Source organism: Pipra filicauda, unplaced genomic scaffold, assembly GCF_003945595.2.
Source record: "Pipra filicauda isolate LSUMZ 115617 unplaced genomic scaffold, ASM394559v2 scaffold282_size1924045_pilon, whole genome shotgun sequence".
Taxonomy (NCBI): Eukaryota; Metazoa; Chordata; class Aves; order Passeriformes; family Pipridae; genus Pipra; species Pipra filicauda.
In genome coordinates, this window is record NW_024104401.1 from 1779303 (window position 1) to 1799258 (window position 19956).

The following is a 19956-nucleotide window of genomic DNA, read 5'->3' on the forward strand; positions in this document are numbered from 1 at the left end:
TTCACATGTACCTTCAACATGACGAGTTTTAATACCAGAACAGAATAATAATTCCTAAGGATTTTCTGAGCGATGACTGAGGGAGCAGAAGGAGGGAAAGGAGGGACTCTGTTGCTGAGTGAGCTCTTGCGCTCTCCAGAACTTTTTATACTTGTAATAATTTCCACACACATTTAGCAATCTGCACGATATTATGCAGTGTATATTAAATAACCATAAAAGAAACTACACACTTGATGGCTGCTCACCGTTCTGTTAACTCCTGATGGCACTTTCTATGTATATTTAGCAGAAAAAAAGATATATATTCCAAGTGTCTTAAGCTGAGGATCATCACTGGGATGTAGCTACGCTGTAAATGAGCAGTTCACAAATGCTCACAGCATCCGATCCTCGGGAAGGTTTGCAGACAGTTTATTAAAAATATGTGGCAATTTTCCAACTCAACTTCACTTTTGCAAATCCTCATCTCAACATCTTTCAGTTTCTCTCCCACATACTGAAACCAGTAACATTATCATAATGGTTCAGCATGGAAAGATGGCTGGACAAGGCCAGCGCATGCTGCTCCTTCCACCGCAGGTGGGACCATAAATAAGGCAGCCAGGGATTGTATAAGCCAACAGCTTCAACTCATTTTGAGATTTGGAAGATGGGACTTCAGGTCCATTGCTGGCCAGTGCCGACTGTGCCAGGAACATACCTAAGCCAGCAAATGCTGCTTTTCTGAAAGGTTTAAAAATTTAACATCAAGTACAACACTAAGGGATGCACTAGTCTGTAAGTAAGGGTGTTGTAAAATCTGTACAATGCAAAGCTCTGCATGTCACAGTATGTTATAAGGCTTTGCATTTTTAAGAAATGTTGCACTGATGTAAAGGGTTAAAGTTTCCTATAGTTCATGGACAGCGGCTTTTTCCTGGAAACCTTTAGGAGCTACGCAGCTTTCAACTATTTACGTACCATGAGCACAGCAGCTGCTGTAAAGCCAACAAAACACGCACAAAACTGGTGCAAGTGTATTGACACAAATACAAGATCACCTATTGCATAAGTAGCTTTGCTACTAGCAAGCGATCTGAAATTAGCCTCAATAAAACCTTTTTTCCACATCAGCACATCTCATTTTCCATCAGTACCACTCAGTTAGCACAGGGAAAGAAAGGGCCAATCTCCTGTTTCAGAAATGATCAATACAGTACTTTTTGTGATCCTAGACCTATAAATTCAGGGTTTGCTAGTGCAGGTACAAGTTGCCAAGGTTTGCTGAGAGGAGATAAGAACTAATTTAAGATGCCTACAGAATGACTTAAGCACTGCCGTGATTTCAGACTAACATTGCAGACTGAATGTTAAGAAAGCAGATACACAACCTATGAAGGCAGGTAACTTGCTTTTTCCCTCTGCAGTCACATGAAATCAAAATGCAAACCCTCACTGGTTCAGTCTAAGCCCTGTTTGTCCTGCACCACACATCAGTGCAAAATGCCATTGCCAGTGCAATTCCAGGGAAGCAGCAGCAGCAAAAACCCAGGGAAACCTCCCAGAACAAACCCATCCTTCTGATACGACTTATACCTGACAGACACTCGAGGCCAAGAGTTATACCATGTTTCTGACAATGTATCAAGGAACAAAGGAGATGGGGGAACACAGGAGAAGCGATGTGTGATAAAATCAGGTGGTAAGTTCTGACTCACCGTATCCCCATCCCCGCTAAGGATACTGCAGATGTAACAAATGCACAAATGAACACCAGCAGTGGTGCTCTGTTTTGACTACTGCTTTTGTAAGTACTCTCAAGCTTTGAGATCTGTACAATGGCTACCGTGGCAGGAGTTGAAACCCACGTTGCTGTCTACTACTAGCTAGTGTAAAGATATACTTACCATACCTTTTTTACAGGATGAGCTTCAAATAAAAGCTCAAATAATTTTCAAGTGTGGTGAGTAGAGCATTTCAGGTGATTAAGTAGTATTTTCTCATCTTAATTGTGGGGGATTGCTGGACATCTTACGGTAACATCAGGAATAAGACTACACCTTGATTTTGCTGTAAGGGTCGCTCGCGTTGATTTGTGCCATTAGAAGAAACACTAACAACACAACTCATTTTAGCTATCAGATCAAACATACTCATGAAACAGCATAAATGTTCACAAATCAGCCGAGCTTTCACACATGCGTGCACGTACAAACACACAGCTATTTTAAACAAAAAAAAATAAAATTTCAAGGACTGAAAAAAAAAAATTCAAAGTATTAAACCTGTAACAAAAGAAGCTTCGGGCTGATTGAGGTGCAACACAGCTGTGTTTTCAAGTCAAACTTATGATGCCAGATGCGGGACAAAGGTGCTCTTGACTGTGAGATTGAGACAACAGCAGCCTAATTCTGGTTTTGACTTAAGTTTTCAATTATCAGATCAGAGATTTGTTAAAAACTCAATAGTTTTGATTCTGGAAAAAGCATCATTTAGCAAAGCAACTGCAGTTTGAATGCTTGTAGCTGTTGCACCTAAACCATTTGAGAAGCCCACCTGTAAATAAATAAAAAAAAAAGGTTGAAAAGCCCCACAGAACTTGGGCATGAGGCCTTTAAAGTAACAAAACCAACTGAAGTCCAAACTTAAAAAGAATTTGACATGCTGGTGGAAGAAAAGAAGGAATAAAAAAAATAAAGTTAGTGAATTAAAAAAAAATAAATTGTAGCACCAATCTGTGCCAACACGGACATCTGGCAATCTGTGGAATTCTAATTACCTCTTTACGCCATAGGCCATATTAAGCAAATTGTCCAGCCTGAAAAGAGAAGGAGGGTCTTTGGGTTAATGTCTCACAGATGGCAAGATCGCTCAATGGAACTATTATTAATAGCGTTCCATTTTCAAAGAAGAAACGTTCAACAAGTTTCCCACACATCTAAGGAGCCTAACAACTAACTCCCGGCCTGCTTTGTTAAGTCTGAGGTTGTGCTTAAATTTCCACCACAGCATTTAAAAGCCTTTTTTAACTTGTCTACCGTCTTAGAGAAAAACTTCATCTCCACAGTTTAAAAAAAAAAAAAAAAAATAAATCCCCTTAGGGTTTTTCTTTTTTTTTTAAACAGTATTAGTATGAAATTTTTGCAAGTAATTCAACTGCTTACCTTATATTTACAGTTAACTTGGAAATAAAATGTTGAGTCCAAAATTGCTGGAACTGGAAAAATTCTTAACTCTAATTGCTTTTACATAATACGCTGTCCCCTTTTTATTATATATATTTAGTATTAATCCTTCATGATATGTCAATCTAAATGACCACCAAATTTTGCAGAATATAATCATCTGCTTTCCATGGCAGCACAATAAAGTCCTTCTATCCATGGAATGATTCAGTGATAACCTCAATGGACACAGCTGCGTGCCAAAGACACAAAAACAAGCGTAAATTTAATGTATCCAATGACTGACTTTTTATGATCTTTAATTCATTAGCACTTTTCATCACTGACAAACTAAAATTACTTTTGAATAATTCTCTAAAGCCAGTGTGCAACTCAGTTATGCAAATATGTTCAAGTTTTCTTTTTATTTGAAAGCTAGGTTGCCTGAAAACTATTAAGTATAAAAGTAATGGGAACATCATGTATTGCTAACTCTGGTTTATGCATCAGATGGAAACAGTATATTCTGGATGCAAAGCGTAAAACATCCCCAAAAGCATCTGAAGAATCACACTGAAGACTAATACAAGGTCTCTTTATACTAAGAGCAGATATCTCAGGCTAATAAATTTAATGATACTGCTTCTGACTGGAACAGACTCAGCTTTTTTCCTGCTACCAATCCACTGTCATTAACATCAAAGTCTAAGCTGCATCAAAACTGTAGTAATACAGCAGAAAATAAAAGCATTACCAAAAACGAGAGCAAGAACAGGATAGTCACTGCTCATTTGATTATCCGTGTAACTCTATTCTGTCCTCCATTTTTCTGGGAGCCTTCATGACATCTGATTGTACAGTACTTCGGCTGTTTTAGTAAATACAACATGACTACTGCTGTCAGCAGTTTTTCCTCCTCATTCTCCAGGAAAGAATATTTAATTTTACAAAGAAAATCAGGTCAGCCTACGCAACTAAAGCACATTTTCCTGCACAGCACCTGCCCCACATTGTCGTCGCTGGTGGAACTTCAGTTCTTTTCCAGGTAATTACCTGAATCTCTGAGCCTGGTGGTGAAGTGGTCCAGGGTAGCGTCTGTTGGGAGACTGATACAGCTGTGAAAGGAGTGCCTGGCTTGTTTTCTGGCTGGGGTTATTGGCAAACTTCACAGTAATTGGTTCTGTAGCACCACTAGGCTTCTGGCCATTTAGTCCCTTTATGGCTTCTTCTGCCTCTATTCTCTTATCAAAACGGATAAATCCCACACCTCGAGAAACCCCTGGGAAGTAAAAACACGTGAAGAGATGAGTATTTACAGGAACAGCCTCATCCAGGTAACATGCAAACTGAATGGTGGTGGTTTTGACTTCACAGAACACATAGTTTCCAAGTTAAGGTAAGTCCTGTAAAGAAAAATCCTCTTCCTAATCTGTAATCTCCAAAGTCAGCCCCCATCATATTTAACAATGACTTTAAGTAAAAATGTTCTGCACTATGAGATTCCCTCATTAAAGAGGCAGCAACTGTATACCCCTGGTTATGTTTGTAAAGAACCGGATACTGCATTTTACACTAAAGGCATGCCGTCCTAAAACCCAGCAGCAAGCAAGCATTTACAATTTTGCCATTCCCAGAAAAACGTGCACATATCAAGAAAAGTTTTCTTTTAACCTGTGACTTGATCAACCAGAATCCGTGAGGTGATGATGCGCCCATATTGTGAGAATAACTGCTCTAATTCTTTCTGGGTCATGGTTTTCGGAAGGCCGCTGACATACAAGTTTGCATCTCTGATGGATGCTGAACTTGGACGGGCATATGACACCTATGGAGAGAAGGAAAGCCGGGTTAGTGAGCTAGAGCCACCCTCTGCATTTTAGACAGATAATTTCCTGTTCCTTCACAAGCCACAACCCCTGAGTTCAGACATTACCTGCTCTGCAAAACCAACAAAGCCAGGAGAGGCCGGAAGAACAAAGGAAGAACTACAGAGACCTTAAAAACAGACACAGGGGTTCTCTAAGTGCAATCATAAAATAACTATTGTTCAGAGGTAGATAAATGCGCAACTTCCCACGCAGGGCTTTGTAAATTTACCCCCATTGGTGTGGGTGTATGGATGATTTGCTGGAGCCAACCTCGAACTCTGAAGTTCGAGCAATGTTTTTCTTTTTCCCCTCCAAGTGTCTGAAACAGATCAGGTTATTTGCAGAGTGATCTTTTGTGCTCTCTCTCTTTGTGTTTGCATCCTGAGCTGGCAAGATGTGTTCTGGATGAACAGTAAAGTACTGGTGAAATTAGACTAAATGAACATCTGCTCAGGGAGCTGTATACTGACACTCATTGTCGTATCTGCAATTTATCATGAGAAGTTCCCTTGTACTATAAGCCCAGAATCAGACCATAAAATATTATAACCAAGCAAACAAGAAAACCTAGCTGTGGCACTGCATGTATGCTGCTGGAAAATTACTAAATCAAGACTCTTAACTGCTCTTCTACCTATGAATCAGATTTATAATTATAATATGTGCATAAAAAGCCTTCTGCACTTTTAAAATAATATATACATTTAGAATACACACATTTAACATCATAAAAACACTTCCTGGATGAAGTCTAATGGCAGGTATTCAGCGCAGATCATGAATTACTTTGCAGCACATCTCAAACAGCACTGGAACCAAACCTGAGTATTCTGCACTTCATTTTGATTTCTTTCAATATAAACAGATCAGTACACTTCTGTATTATGTCTTAAAATGTGTCTTGGAAGGAAGAAGGGGGGTTCCCATCATGAATACAACACATTCAGCAATTGTCTTCCCTGTTCCTGAGGCTCAGCCTGAACACAGATCATGTCAAATGGATGTCTATGTGTTTTATGTGTCAAAGAGTTGTCTTTATGTGCTCCACACCTAAAAATAGATGTTGACTCAACACAGAAAATTATGTTAATGACTAATATTTGCTTCCACAATCTTCTCTGCATAATAGCAGACAAACTCCAAAGATTCTAGATTTTAAGGGTTTTTTTTGGTGATTTCTTTATAACTTACATGTTTGTACATAACCTTTTAAATCTAACATTTACAGAGAAGGCTAGAGAGAGGAGGTGGAAAAATTTAGGGAAAGAAATATGAAAAAGAGGTTCAATAAAACGTTTGCATCAACAGAGGCAAGCTCAGGCAGGCACACAGCACAAAGGCACAAGTAGACATAAGGAAGAGAGAAACCTTCAGTGCTGAAAGGAAGAAGGATATTGAGGCGGAAACTATTTTGTGCCTCAGCGATTCAGGACCTCACAGCCCATGAGCTCCTGATGGGGTGCAGCATTTCCATCACTTAATTGCTGTTCCTGAACAGCCCTTTGACATGCCAGGACCAGAACACACACAGCACTGCTTGGCTTTTATGTAACAAAGCTCAAGCCAGGTCTTTGGGAACACCAGGGACAACCATGCCTACAGCTCGGTTCAGTGATCTCGTGTTGGTTGCTTCTCACTTATATCCCATGTTGGGGCATTTGGAAAAGCAGACTCTCCCTCCCCACTCTGTAAATGCCTTACCTTGAGAGGGTACTGTAAGAGTTCAGATACCTACAGTTTAACCTACTTTAGGAATAACAGTTTAAAAAATACATAAGAGCCTCCCTGGAGCAGGGGTAGGGACCTTACCTATTCCTCAAAACTGAGAACAGCAAAATTATTAAAGTTCCTGGGAAAACAGCCAGGGGTTTCCTTTGGGTTTCTCACTCTGGCACATTCATTAACCAAATGCCACATTACAGGGAGGATGAAAAGTGCTGGGATATGTAAAAAAACCACCACTTCCCAGAGCATAAGTGCCTGACATTTTATATACATATATATACTTCTACTCTCATGGGCCTTGCAGACAGGCAGGGGAAGGAGAGGCTACCTGCACTCCCAAGCCCCCCATGTGAACACCTATCGCTGCTCAGGTCTAGTTTTTATTTCCTCCCGCAATCAAACATTCAGGCTGCAGGGGAGCCTGAGCCAAAGAAAGAAGCTGCCAAAAGCAACTCAGCCGTCTTTAATATCAAGGAGAAAAGGTTGTGAGCTGAATGGACTCAAGGCTAGTAATGTCAATTATTTATCTGCTTTTGAATCTTTTTCATCTTCCCTCTCAGGTCAGCCAATGACAAATCGATCGGTTAGAGTGTGCCATCCTGCTTTCAAGCTATTATTCAGTTAGTGCTGAGGACGGGATGTCTTCCCATGTGTGAGCTATCAAAGGAAGAAATCGCCCACCCTGACCCTCCATCACACCAGAAGCTCCTTATGCTGCGCGAGTTAAAATGGGAGCGAAAACCAGCTCCCATTTTATCACTGAAAACTGCAAAGCACTGTGTGAGGATGCTGCATTAATTCTTTATATTCACACTTAAGAATGATTTCTTTTTTTTTTTTTTTTTTGCTCACGGCAGTGTTAGCACCCTGTAATGAAACAGCGTGTGGAAAAGAATATGGAAGCCTAGCCACCACAAAGAATTCAAATAATGAGCTGGAGAACACCAAACTACTGTTTGACCCAAGCATTTCTCAGCATTAAAATGTTTGTCCGCTTGTGTGACGGTTGAAGGTCGAAGGACGGTGTTGTATTTCACTGCATAAGATCATTTAGGAGTTCTGTGGTAAAATTTGCAAGGAAGATAATAAAATATTGTACAATTCGTTTTACAGCTTGCTGGCCTCAGATGTTAGTTTCTATAAATACATATATACTAACTGAGAAAAACATTTACTAGGACATTTCTCATCTGACATTGAGCATTAGCCTGTGTAAGGGCTTCTCTTCAGTACAAACAGCCATCTCCAGAGTCTGCACCACTGTCTCAAAACACTACTGCAGTGTCAGAAGGTCCAGCATTTCATATCTTCCATGGTAAAGCACATTTTTGTTCAGTTGCACAGAAAATATCTCCAAGTTCAAGTAATTATCTTCCCTATTGATTTCCTACCATTTTCCCCACACAGAAAACTTTTTGAAGAATTTCTAACCTCGAGACTCCTCAGAACGTAAATTGAAGCTGTCTGGCCTTTCCAAGCCAGAGCCCACAGCAAAGGCACCCAGAGGCATGAACGCATCCCATTTGTCCTACAGAACATGTAACAGCAGCCAATGAAACACAGACATTTAACCACTTCACTGCTGCTCACCACGGGAGAAGCCTTCAGCTCACATGCTAATCCTGGATGTCTCCAACATCAAGTCCATTTCTAGATGCCTCCTTGCAAAATTTAACTCCAGTCTGCTCCAAACGGGAAGCATGCTGTCCTTTCTGGAACGATGTACTCTGCCAGCAGAGTCACCCTGCCCTGGACACAACATCTAAGCAGCAACCAAGCAGCTCCCGTCTTACAAACACCAACCTGTGTGGATGTTTTGCATCAACAAAACATCTCTGGAGATGTGTGTCTGGCTCTGCCATCATTCACCTGGGGAACATGAGACTAACCAGGAGCCTTGAATCACGGCAGCACAGGCACCCACAGGCCACCAAACCACCTGCTCGTGGTACCTGCAATCCCTGGGACACCTCTCTGGCCACAAGCAGGTAAGGTGCAGTTGTTGTTAAACGACTCCTTGGGCAGCTTCCAAGAAAATCTGAATAACATTCAAAGATACCAGGCTTCTCAGGGACCTTAATTCTGAGACTTTGCTTGGTGTCTTTCCGTGATACGGCCCGAGATACAGGATTTCTTGTGTGAGTTTTGAGGTGAGTCACTTGGTTTTCTTCCGCCTGAGGTCCAATGTAGAATGGGGACAACTCTTTCCTCACTTGCTGCCCCTTATCCCACTGGTACACACTGGAAGTGCTTTAACATAACTGCTCAGAGAGTTTCACACATGTAAATAAGCACAATCTCACTTGTTTCATGCACATACAGAAGCAAAATCTGCTTAACGCAAGTAAACAGGCTATGGTAGAAAGACACATTTCCCCACAGCCACTTCCAGACCCTCACTCGTGTCCTAATTTTGTGCAAAACCAGATTTGAGAAACTCTCCTGCGAAAGCTACGTACTTTGTCAGAACAAGCACACCCAAAAGCCCTCTGGTCCAGAGGCTGGAATACTTTCACATCCGACGCTTGCACTGCTTTGTCCTTTCTCTTCCCTAAGCCCTTGGCTGGCGGATGCAGGACAGTGACGATGCACTTTACTGTTGAGCAATTCAATGCCATTTTACCAGGATTAATTATGATTGCAGGTACAATGGTCTACCCCATCAGTTCAGGAAAGACATCCATTGATAATAACCTAGAAGTACTCTCGCTGTATCAAGAGCAAGGCTAAGAGAAATAATTGCTCAGGCTCAGTGGAATGAAAAGGACTGATTGGTGAAACTGAAGCAGTTAAAACAGAGATGGCGATTAAGAGAAGGTGCACAAAATTAAGAGGTAAAGACTGGTGCCTGCTCAAAGCAGCAGAGCCAAAGCTGAACCTTCAAATGCAGCACTGAAAGGTCCTTCAAGCAGCAGCATCATTATGGACACAAAGGTGGAAGAGGATTTGTTAATAAGCACTACCAAGTCCAAATGGTTACGCAGACAGAGGCTCCTAAAGAGCAAAACAAGAGTAAACTTAGTTGAGGTTTTCCAGGTCTGCAGCACCTTTTAAAGTTCCTTGTCCAAGGCTTTGTCCTGGCGTGCAGCAGCCACTGCAGATGATCCCTCTGACTAAGTCTGAGCTACCCTAAAACAGAACGAGCAATTACCCTAATTTTAAAAGGAACCATGGAACAGCTATGTCCCAAATCTGCAGCTTGCAAGTCCCTGTAACATAAATTTTCAGGGAAGGAAAAAAAAAGGGACACAAAGCGAATGGACACTTTAAAATGCAAATCCCTCCTTGCCTCAGTCCAATATGTTCAGCTACTCCCACTATCTTCCAAACCCCTCATCTACCCTCTTTTTCCTGCAGAGCATCTAAGCCCCCTCTGTGCCTTGCCCAGATTTCTCTGTACACCCTCTCCTTATCACCTGGCCTTTCACAGCATCCCATTTCTTCACTGGGACAAGAGGCTGCAAGTAGTGTCTGGCAAGCTTGGTAGCAGGTGGCCCCTGGGTAGGCTATGGAAGAACACAGTTGGAAAACACAGGGTTTTTGGCAGAGTACTGCACCAAGAGCACCCAACACCAGAGCTTTGCTACCATCATTACCAGTAATCCAGCATTTTCTGGCTGCAACCCAAACTGTTGTATTTAACTCTCCCCATACCTCCCAAGCACTTCAGGATGGGGTGCAGAAGATGCAGCTCTTCCCCACCGCTCCCTGCTGCAGCCTCCTCCTCCCCTGCCCTGTGCTTCCCACACCTCCTTCTCTGCTGAGCACGGCTGGAAGGCAATCTTTTTGACAAATGACTTTGTAGGACGGAGAAGTCTGAGGCTGCTGTTATTTGGTTCCCTACAGTGACAGGATGGTTTGTAGTTTTGTGGACAATTACAAGAATTAACATGGACAGATTTAGAGCCTGAGTTTCGTGGAAATAGCTGGCATTTTGAAAAATGCCAGAGAAACCAAGATAAACAGGAAGATCTTTGAGCAGTAATGTTACTACCTTATTTTCAGAAAACGCAGGATTACTTTCTCCCACAGCCTTATTCACTGTATTTTAGACCAAGACCACCCAGACCTATTGATCAAAACAGGAGAGTAAAACAAATAAAATTCCACGGTATTTATTCATTTAACTGAAAATTAATATAACTAGAAAAGGCCCCTGACCACAGAGGAGTGATCCGAACTGCCTGGTATTTTATCATCTGATAGATTTGATGGATTTAAAAACTGGAGGTTATCAAGGGCTCAGAGAACCCAGATTCCTCGTCCCCTCAGAGGAGACATCTCCCTTTGCTCCAGCAGCATCACATCATGTACCTGCTCCTGCAAGTGAGGGAAGAAGCAAACCTATTTGTCAGGCAACAGAGAAAAGGAAGGAGAGGGGACACAGGACTGTACTTCAGGGGGTCACCGGCTCTCTTTAGATTTCAAACTTCTTTTCAAAACTGTTCTGCCCTTGTTCCAATGAAGTCAGGTCACCTGAATCCCCAAGTAAATTGTAAAACACTTCTTTCGCATCCTTTCAGACGTTGTCCTTTTTCCGGAGCAAAGCAGCAGTTTAAACAATCTGTAACCCCATGCATCACACATCTTATTTTCCTTCTGATATTTGATGCAACTGAATTGCCAGGCAATCTTCAACAGCAGCAGTGACCTTTCATATGCTTTTATGGATGGGTAAATTTAATTTCTAAAAATAGATTCAATTTCTGGAATATATATTTATTTCAACACACACTGTATCTTCCCTTATTCTAAGCTGTTTTGTAGAATTATGTCAAGCTTTAGCTGTAAAAATAAAGTGAAGCTTTCTTCCTTCACAAGAGAATGATGCTGCTACAAAATGGCGTAAATAAAATATGCACTATGATAAGCTGAGGAGGAACATAACGTGTATAACCTATTACCAAACACATAACACTTCCTCCAGTGCTTTCCCCAAACAGATATTCTGTAAATTGTCACCTCTCAACTTTGACTTGAAAGGGCATCATTGACTTAAATAAAATGCACATAAATATTTTAGCTGCTACGGTGAAAAGGGATTATTTATCATAACAATGAAAGAATAAAAAGAACATTTTTTCAGTTATTTTAGTCCACACATCAGAGCCGACTGTGCCTGGCTGTTCTGCTGATCCTGCTATAAAGCCAGTTCCTCCTGTGACTGCATGGCTGTTTTGCAAGGCATCAGGAGAGAGAGAACATTAAGCTGCCACAAAAATGTTACAGAAGTGAAAACGACAGCATTTGGGGCCACATGCAGAAAGTATATATTATTTTTAAACAGGAATTAAGCCTTATGGGGTCAAAAAATGAGGGCAAATGTAACCCCCAAGAGCCAGCTCATGTTCAGTGTAGGTGTAAGGAACAGCAGAGCCCATGACTGAGCAAAGAGATGGGACACAACCAGCAGGACCACGGTGACCTTGGCAAGCAGAAGTGATTTGCCAGTGTAAAAAGGCGTTCACAGATTATTCGTTTCAACTTTCTTTCCATCAAAACAGCTTCCAAAAGGCAGCCAGAGAAATGCCACCTGCAGGGCTGCAGCTACCCAACATACATGGGCAGAGGCCAAGGTTCAGCCCATCCACCAACAGGACATCTACAGATTGATTCTGGGGCATAAAACCCAACCACCTTCACGAAGAAAGCAGAAAAATGTTTAGTTCTTTTCCAGTTTGATGTTATTCTACTATTAAATATTTTCTGGCCTACAAAACTATATGCCACCAAATTCCTTTCTAGATGTTCTTTCAAGAGAGCCTTTTTTAACACACCAACAGTGCATTTTTAGTAACTGTAAAGGGTATCTATGGCTGAAGTAATCGAGTCTGATAATTAAATACAGTAATTCCACAAGCTAAAATACTTCATAATGAATGACAGTGAGATGCTAGACAGTGAGATGCAAGCGAGGAGGCTTCAGCAGGGCTGAATACAGTTTCTCATCACCTTGCAAGGTGGAAACCAGGGATGTCTCCAGTGACACAGGTGCTGCTGGCAGCAGTGAACACACATGATTTACCACTCAGCATGAACACTGGGAAACCTTCCCCATCACACTATCAGGAAAGCAAACCTAATCTATTAGGATTTCTAGAAGCAAAGCATAATTAAAAACACAAAAAAACAAGGGGATAAAGTGAGGGAATCACATGCAATCCTGCAATGAAAAATGGGGGTTGCAAACTGCCAATTAGACATCCTTGAGGCCAAACCTCGGCTATGGAATAGATTTTAGGCAACTGCATAAAATCTATTTTATTTAAAAAAAAAAAAGCCTACACATCTTCCCAGTCATTGAGAAACTTATGTAGCTCCTGTACACATAGGTTAGATCAACCTCATTGCTGCTTATTCAATTTTAACAGCTTTCAAGAGCTCGACAAGATGTCCTGTATTCGATAAAAGTATTAGCCACTAATAAACACAAAAACCCCAAACCAAACAAACCAATGCATTTCTAAAATTTATACTGAATTGAAAAAAAAAAAACACACCAAAAAACAACATTACACAGAACTTTTTGCACGGGACATTCTCAGATAAAAATCTTACTAAGGAAAGTATAATGGGCCTGATTTTGCATGTGAGAAACGTATAATAATAATAATAATAATAATTGGTGTGGGTTGGAGTTTTTGGAGGCCTTTTTGTAGCTTGTGTAACCTTGGAATATTATGCATGCAATAGCATTGCTCTGGTTCACAAAATAAACAGAGGAAAGCAACATAGGTAATTAGGAAAAGAAATGTAGCACCTTTGCTAAGGCTAAATAATGTTCAAAACTACATGTGCTGCATTAAAAACCGATCTAGATTTTTCAAGTTCCACTGAGTTTTTAATAAAGTATTTTCAAAACATTTTTCCTGATAATGTGCCTTTAAAAGCAATTTCGAGAGCAACTTTTCACTGTAAGCAGAAACTGCTGAGAGCAAGCCTGCAGTTCCACCTGCAGCAGTTGATAAGATGGTAGATTTTTGCTGCCTTGCCTTACATATTCCTCAAAGGTTTTCTATTTAACTCTACAAAACCATGCTGTGAGCATTTGGATATATGGCCCACACACATCTGCTGGATGGAACCTGGATGGTCTAGGGGAGGTTTGGAAGTAGCTTTTCCTATGTAGCCCGTGAAGTTACTCCACCACTTTCATAACTCTCAGCCTGGGACTTCTGCTCTTCACTGATCAAACAGACCAGGGAAAAACCTGCTTGAAGCAATCCACAGAGATACAGTGGAATCCAACAAATATTTTTGCTTTAGGGAATATAATTTTGTCCAAACTTTTAGTGAGAATGGGAATGCACAAATAAAGTATTGACTACAAGATCTGAAATCACTGACATTACTTGAACCGATATTCACTGAAGTAAAGATTCTAGTTTTACCTTCCTTAAACATAAATTTTTGGCTTTGAAATACAAATTAAGTACAGAAGAAAAATTAAGAAAATTGTGCAAACCAAAAGCCAGCGTTCAAATATGATCAAAGTAGTTTCAGATAATTTGAACCTGATCTGCTGTTTGTGCCCCTTCAATTTGTTGATTCACATCCCTTAAGCTGTATTATTTGTCAGAATTTGGGATGTAGAAATCTTCTGTAAGCTGTTTCAAAATAGCTTTATCAGCCATGCAGCAAAAACCGTGACAGTGTAGAAGCTTGCTTTTCTTGTGAGACCACTAAAGAAGGTCATTGAATAACTAATGGTCTATTACAACAATGAAATAAGAGACTTTAGTGGGAAGCCTCCAGCTTTTCAAAGAATAAATCAAATTAAGGATGTAGAAACTGCGGAAAAAAACCTTTTTTTTTTTTTGAGAATAACATATTCTAACTTGAGAGAAACATACTTATTTTAACACCTGACAGTGACAGGAGCATCACTAGAACAGCTCCATGTCAAGGTATTTCCCATTAAAATATAAGAAAACATCTAACTTACGAATACACTGTCACGTACTTCACCTGTTTATGGAAAAGGGTATCGCTCTGGATGTTTTATTCTACATTTTAGCCTCACTGTCATGCTTTAAGGAGCTTCCTGTTACTTTCCCCTCCCTTTAACAATAGCAGCAATGTCGGAGAATAGAGATTTTATCTTCTGCCTGTCCTCCCTTGTTCCAAGGAGGAGCTCGTTAGTGCCCTTCCAACGGAGAGTAAAAGAGTGATGAAATTGCCAGAAACTCTTTCAGCTACTTCCTCCCACTTCCTGAATTGAGCAAAAGGCATTTTATATTGTCTTACCTTTATGGTTTTGGTCTGGAGTCTGAGTCCATTTAAAGTGTTAATGGCTTTCTCTGCATCCTTTGGATCAATGTAGTTAACGAATCCATACCCTAAACTCTGCCCTGTTGAAAGGCAGGAAAGAAAGAAAAAAAGAACTCAGTATTTTTCAGCACAGGAACATGATTCCAAGAGTAGAAACACATTTTTCTTATACTGTTCATTTCATCCCTGCTTTCCCTTATGGTCTCTATGCTGTTCTTCACCATTTTGATATCTCCTGAATACAGTGGAAGCCAACATAACTTTAAATTGCTGCTCTGAAGATCCTACTATAAGAATGAGAAGCAGCAACCTCCCCACCCTGCCTTCCACAGGAATTTACTGAAGAGCACATATGAGGCTTGACAGCAACAGAATTGTGTAATAGTTTTGTGTTCCTAATAAATGTAACTGGTTGACCTGTCAGTAACGAAGCCACTTCTTAAAAATCATAAACACACACACATAATTTTGCTACTGTTTATAAACAAGTTTGTAAGTGTTTAAAATCAGGAAACAGCGTTTTTACATTAACCTTGAAGGGGCTGACTGAGGAACAGATAACCACCTTTATGTCTCGTTTTACTGCTCAGTGAGCAGCCAGTAAATAGGAGGAGAAAGGACAGCCCAAATTGCAGCAGGGCGAGGGACCACATTAAAGCTCCCCTCCGAGTATTAGAGATGACAGCAAACCCAAACAGTACAACTGCTGCTGCGCATGGGATGGCAGGAGCCCACTTTAGCAGCCAAAATCATTTCAACAGCTTCTGTTTTACCAGCGAGATCTGTGTTTGTGTTTGCAGTGGAAAGAGACCTGGTTAATAACCGGGATAAGTGACAGGGAGCTGGAGGGGCCGCGCTGTCAGCACCACAGGTATTGTGCACACATGGATAAAACTACAGGTCTGCACAGGGCTGAACCTGCTCCACAGGGATCTTTTCCTGATTCTCAAGTAGCAGCTTTGCAGCATCAGTTCTATTAATACAACATGACAGACAGACGCTTCCAGATCCCTTCCTTTGAGCCTCCTACTGAACTTATTTTTTATGTTTGAAAACCAGAGCAATTCTTAATTTTTTTTTTTTGTTAAGGCACATGCACTTAGAAACATATACAGATCATCACATTTCAAGAATCAGTGAGCCCAAGCAGGCAGGCTAGCAGTCCTGTATTCCAACCACGCTCCTTCTCATACACCCTTCAGTGTATCTGGAGCACAGCAAGCCAAAAAGCAACCTGTCCTTTGGCACTGATGTGCAGGGGACTGAAATTCTTCTGCTCACAGGCAATGAGAAAGGAAACATGTGAAAATCCCTCCCAAGGAGAACGGCATTTGTGGAGATTTCTATCCACGGGAGCAGCAAGCAGCGACCCAGCTCCTGCTCATCAGGAGAAAGGCGAGGTTGGGAAGGCAGCTGCACACCAAGTGCCTTGATGTCCCCTGGAGGCACAGATCCTGCCTCCCAGCACAAAGCTTTGTTTCTTTGTCTCCTGGACTACAAAAAAGCATCTGTGTGTTTCTCAAAGTCAGACGCCACCAAAAATACAGTGTTTGCTGTAACACAAATACAGGGAGCGCTTCTGTCTTACGAAATCAGATCAAAGCCCTAAAAGCTGCTAACTCTGCGATGGAAGACTTTAAAAATCCATGGAAACACTGCAGTTCATGCCTGAAATGCCCACATACAGGCGTAAGGATAAAAAAAAATGGCTGTTTTAACCTACAGTACCTCCAGGGAGCAATTCCCTCCAATCAATTTAACTTCAGGAAAAAAAGTATAAAAACATATTTAGTCTTCCTGAAGAGCTAAACAGTCTCGAGAAAAATATTCTTATCCAAGTTACATGACATTAACCAAGAATAAACTGAAGTCTGGCTGAGCACAAAACCCAGAACAGAAACATTGTAAAGATACTTTCCTTACCATGCCTTCCTCCTCTTCTTGCCTATCTAAGATATTTTATACAGTCCCAACTCCTGTGCCTCTGAACACATCAAATCTTTAATGCATTTAATCCTAAACAGTCCTGGGCCAGAAAGAAGCCATCCTCTAGGAGACAAACCTCTTTTTATGCTTTAGGGAGACTCAAGGATCAGAACTTTGATAACCTGCCTTTGTCTTTTCTTTTCCCGTTGATCCTCTATGGACATTCAGAGATACCCAGAGCAGGAGTTGCTAATGCAAGGCCCTGGAATTTATGTCAGGCAGTCTGACCATGGGCTTCCATGTCCAGCCACTGTTATTCTCAAGGCACATGGTCTGACCACTACAATCTAGAGAGTGGCCTTTACCTATCCCTCATACAAACATTCTCACTTCTTACTTGTGCAAGGAAGCCACCACGGAGAGCAAACCCGCAGACAGCACTAGCAGCAGGGAAGGGAAATAATGGCAATACATGAAAAGAATGATACAGCAATTCCACAGACCATTTACTACCTTGCTCTGAGTTCTCCAGTAACACTCAAGTTATTTAGATATCATCTCTGCTTCTCTCTACCAACTGGAAACAAATATATTTTCTCCAAGGTGAAGGATAATGAATACCAACACTAATAAAGCTGTCTTGTCTGCATGCAGGACTGCAGAACCTGGCTTAAAGAAAACTATTATACTGTCATAGCATTTTCCTTAGAATAATAGGTCTGCAGAAACATGATTTCTTCTTGCTGGTGTATATACCCCTGAATGCCATGAGATATATGAAACTTGTAACTGGATTTAAGGCCTGTTACTCAGAAGCTATTGGTTATGAAATCATATCCAACACACTAATTGCTATATTGGCTAAATAATATTCTCACAAAAAAGGATGGATCTACTCAGCATTTTAAGCACTGAATTTCTGTTAATTCAATAAACCCCCCTTTTATCTTAAAAGCTCAAACCCTGTACCCTTTGCAGCCCACTGAGATCTTGGTGCAGTTGTTTCCACCAGCAAATTCCTGCTGCTGCTTTCTGCCATATGCCTCACTGTATCAGTGAAGCTCAAGGGAGGAAATCTTTCATTAAGAGCTTTCCACTTCAGGTTACTTTGTATTTTCAACCATCTCTCCCAAACACTATGGTGCACATGAAGACAGACACATCCCAGTCTCAAAAAACTAAAAAGAAAATAAACTCAGACAAAGCTAATTTGTGAAAAGCTTTATGACTGTAGCAAACATCATAAAGTTTCAGTGTGCTAAACATTTATAGCTAAGAAGCCAAGAAAAAAATTTATACATGCAGCTAAAAATATTATTTTCAAATTCCTCTAAAGAGCAATACACCTTATGTCAGACAAAACACAGACTCTAGATATGAAAGAACTAAAAATTGTTACTGGTAAAAAACCAGAAAGTATTTGTTCCAGAATACAGTAACCAGTATGAACTTCCCTATTTTCTCCATCCTGTACTCTTATTGCATGTACTCCAAAAGGGTAACACTTCTTTGGACACAATCTGGCAGCACAAAGCAAGCAGCTGGACCTCTCAGTGGGATCCCACACAGACACTGTAGTTCATTCCCATGCTACACTTCCCAGGAACAGCACCGTAAATAGTAAATATTTTCTGTGATTTGGAATCCAATAGTTCATCGCATGCTGCGATTCAGTAGGTCAGGCAAGAGATATTTCTAGATGATCCTAAAACAACACCTTGTTACATTGCTATTACCACTGCTCTTTCTGAATGTTTTATCTAGCTGCAGAGAACATATACTGGACCTCCTATGATCTGGTAAGGAACAGGTCTAAGCAGTAACAGGGGTAGAGATTATCAAGGACTTGACAGTTATAAAAAAAAAAAAACCCAACACCACACAACAAACCAGCTGAAGCCAAGTCCAAGTTGATAATGTACATATTTTGCATTTTAAGAAGTTTCATTTTCAGAGCTGAAAATCATCAAGATTAAAACAAGCCACGAGAACTATTTTTTCCATGTTCTGTTTACCCTGTAACATTTATCCACACATCCCGAAACCTGCAACTGTGAAAAAGACAGTGCCAGAGACCTGTACCTTCCCTTACTGCTTTGTAAGCCAGTCTGCTTAGGCCAACTCCATACTTAAAATAGGAGATAAAGGGAAAATACACAGAAACAAATATAAGTTAGAACAGAAATATCATAAGAAAAACAACAACAACAAAAAAATCTCTGGCTAGTAAAGATCAGAATAACAAAAGAATTTTTTTTTAGATTACAGAAAAAAGATCCCTGAATGCTCATCCTGACTCATCAGCAGATACTAATAGTAACAGTACAGAGACAACAGACGTTATGTACACCTGAAGAAGCTACATGAAGTACTAAACAGAAACTCAGGTGGCTGCTAAACAGGAGGTCCTAAAATTATGTATGTTTAAATGAGATGATCTGGATTACATGCATAGATGAGACTTCAAAAAAAGGGGCCAAAGGCTCTCTTGTGATTAACAAATTCCAGGAGCCCAGAGGAAAGACAATTTTGCACTGAAATTCAAAAAGAAAGGACTGGATGACCCAAGTAATTACAGGTCCATCGGTCTAATGCTGAGCAAGGCAAAAATTACAGAATATTCAATACTGGACTCTTATAATAAAGAATTATAAGGCGTAATAAAACCAATGTCAATCAAATTAGGTCTCTGGAAAGTAGATTCTGTCAAACTAAACTGACAACCTTCTTGATGAGATTACAAGTTTGACCTATAAATTTTAAGAATGTTGATTTAATGGCATTGATGTACTTGGTCTTCTCTAAAGCACTTGATTTGGTACTGCTTATTAATTGACTAAAACAAAATTAACATGGCACACATTAAGTAGATTTAAAAAGTCAACAGATCTCTAACTGGGAATTGTGAACAGGAAATCACCAGAAAGATGTTTTCCTACAGGTCTACCTCAGGAAACAGACCTTGGCCCTAAATTGTTCATTTCCACCGGTATGTGGAAAAAACCCAAACTTCCTGCTCA

At 40.5% G+C, this 19956-nt stretch overlaps 1 protein-coding gene across 8 annotated transcripts in view; it reads right to left on the bottom strand.

Moving 5' to 3' along the window:
- ELAVL4 (ELAV like RNA binding protein 4) overlaps nucleotides 1–19956 on the bottom strand; it is a 65804-nt gene that overhangs the window by 5052 nt on the left and 40796 nt on the right. For all 8 annotated transcript variants that reach the window (XM_039382762.1, XM_027739418.2, XM_039382760.1 and 5 more), the window contains 4 exons: nucleotides 14987–15090; nucleotides 4818–4971; nucleotides 4200–4425; nucleotides 2762–2800 (listed from right to left, as the gene is read on the bottom strand). In XM_039382762.1, coding sequence (XP_039238696.1) covers nucleotides 2762–2800; nucleotides 4200–4425; nucleotides 4818–4971; nucleotides 14987–15090 — 523 coding nt within the window. The remainder of the gene's footprint in view (nucleotides 1–2761; nucleotides 2801–4199; nucleotides 4426–4817; nucleotides 4972–14986; nucleotides 15091–19956) is intronic.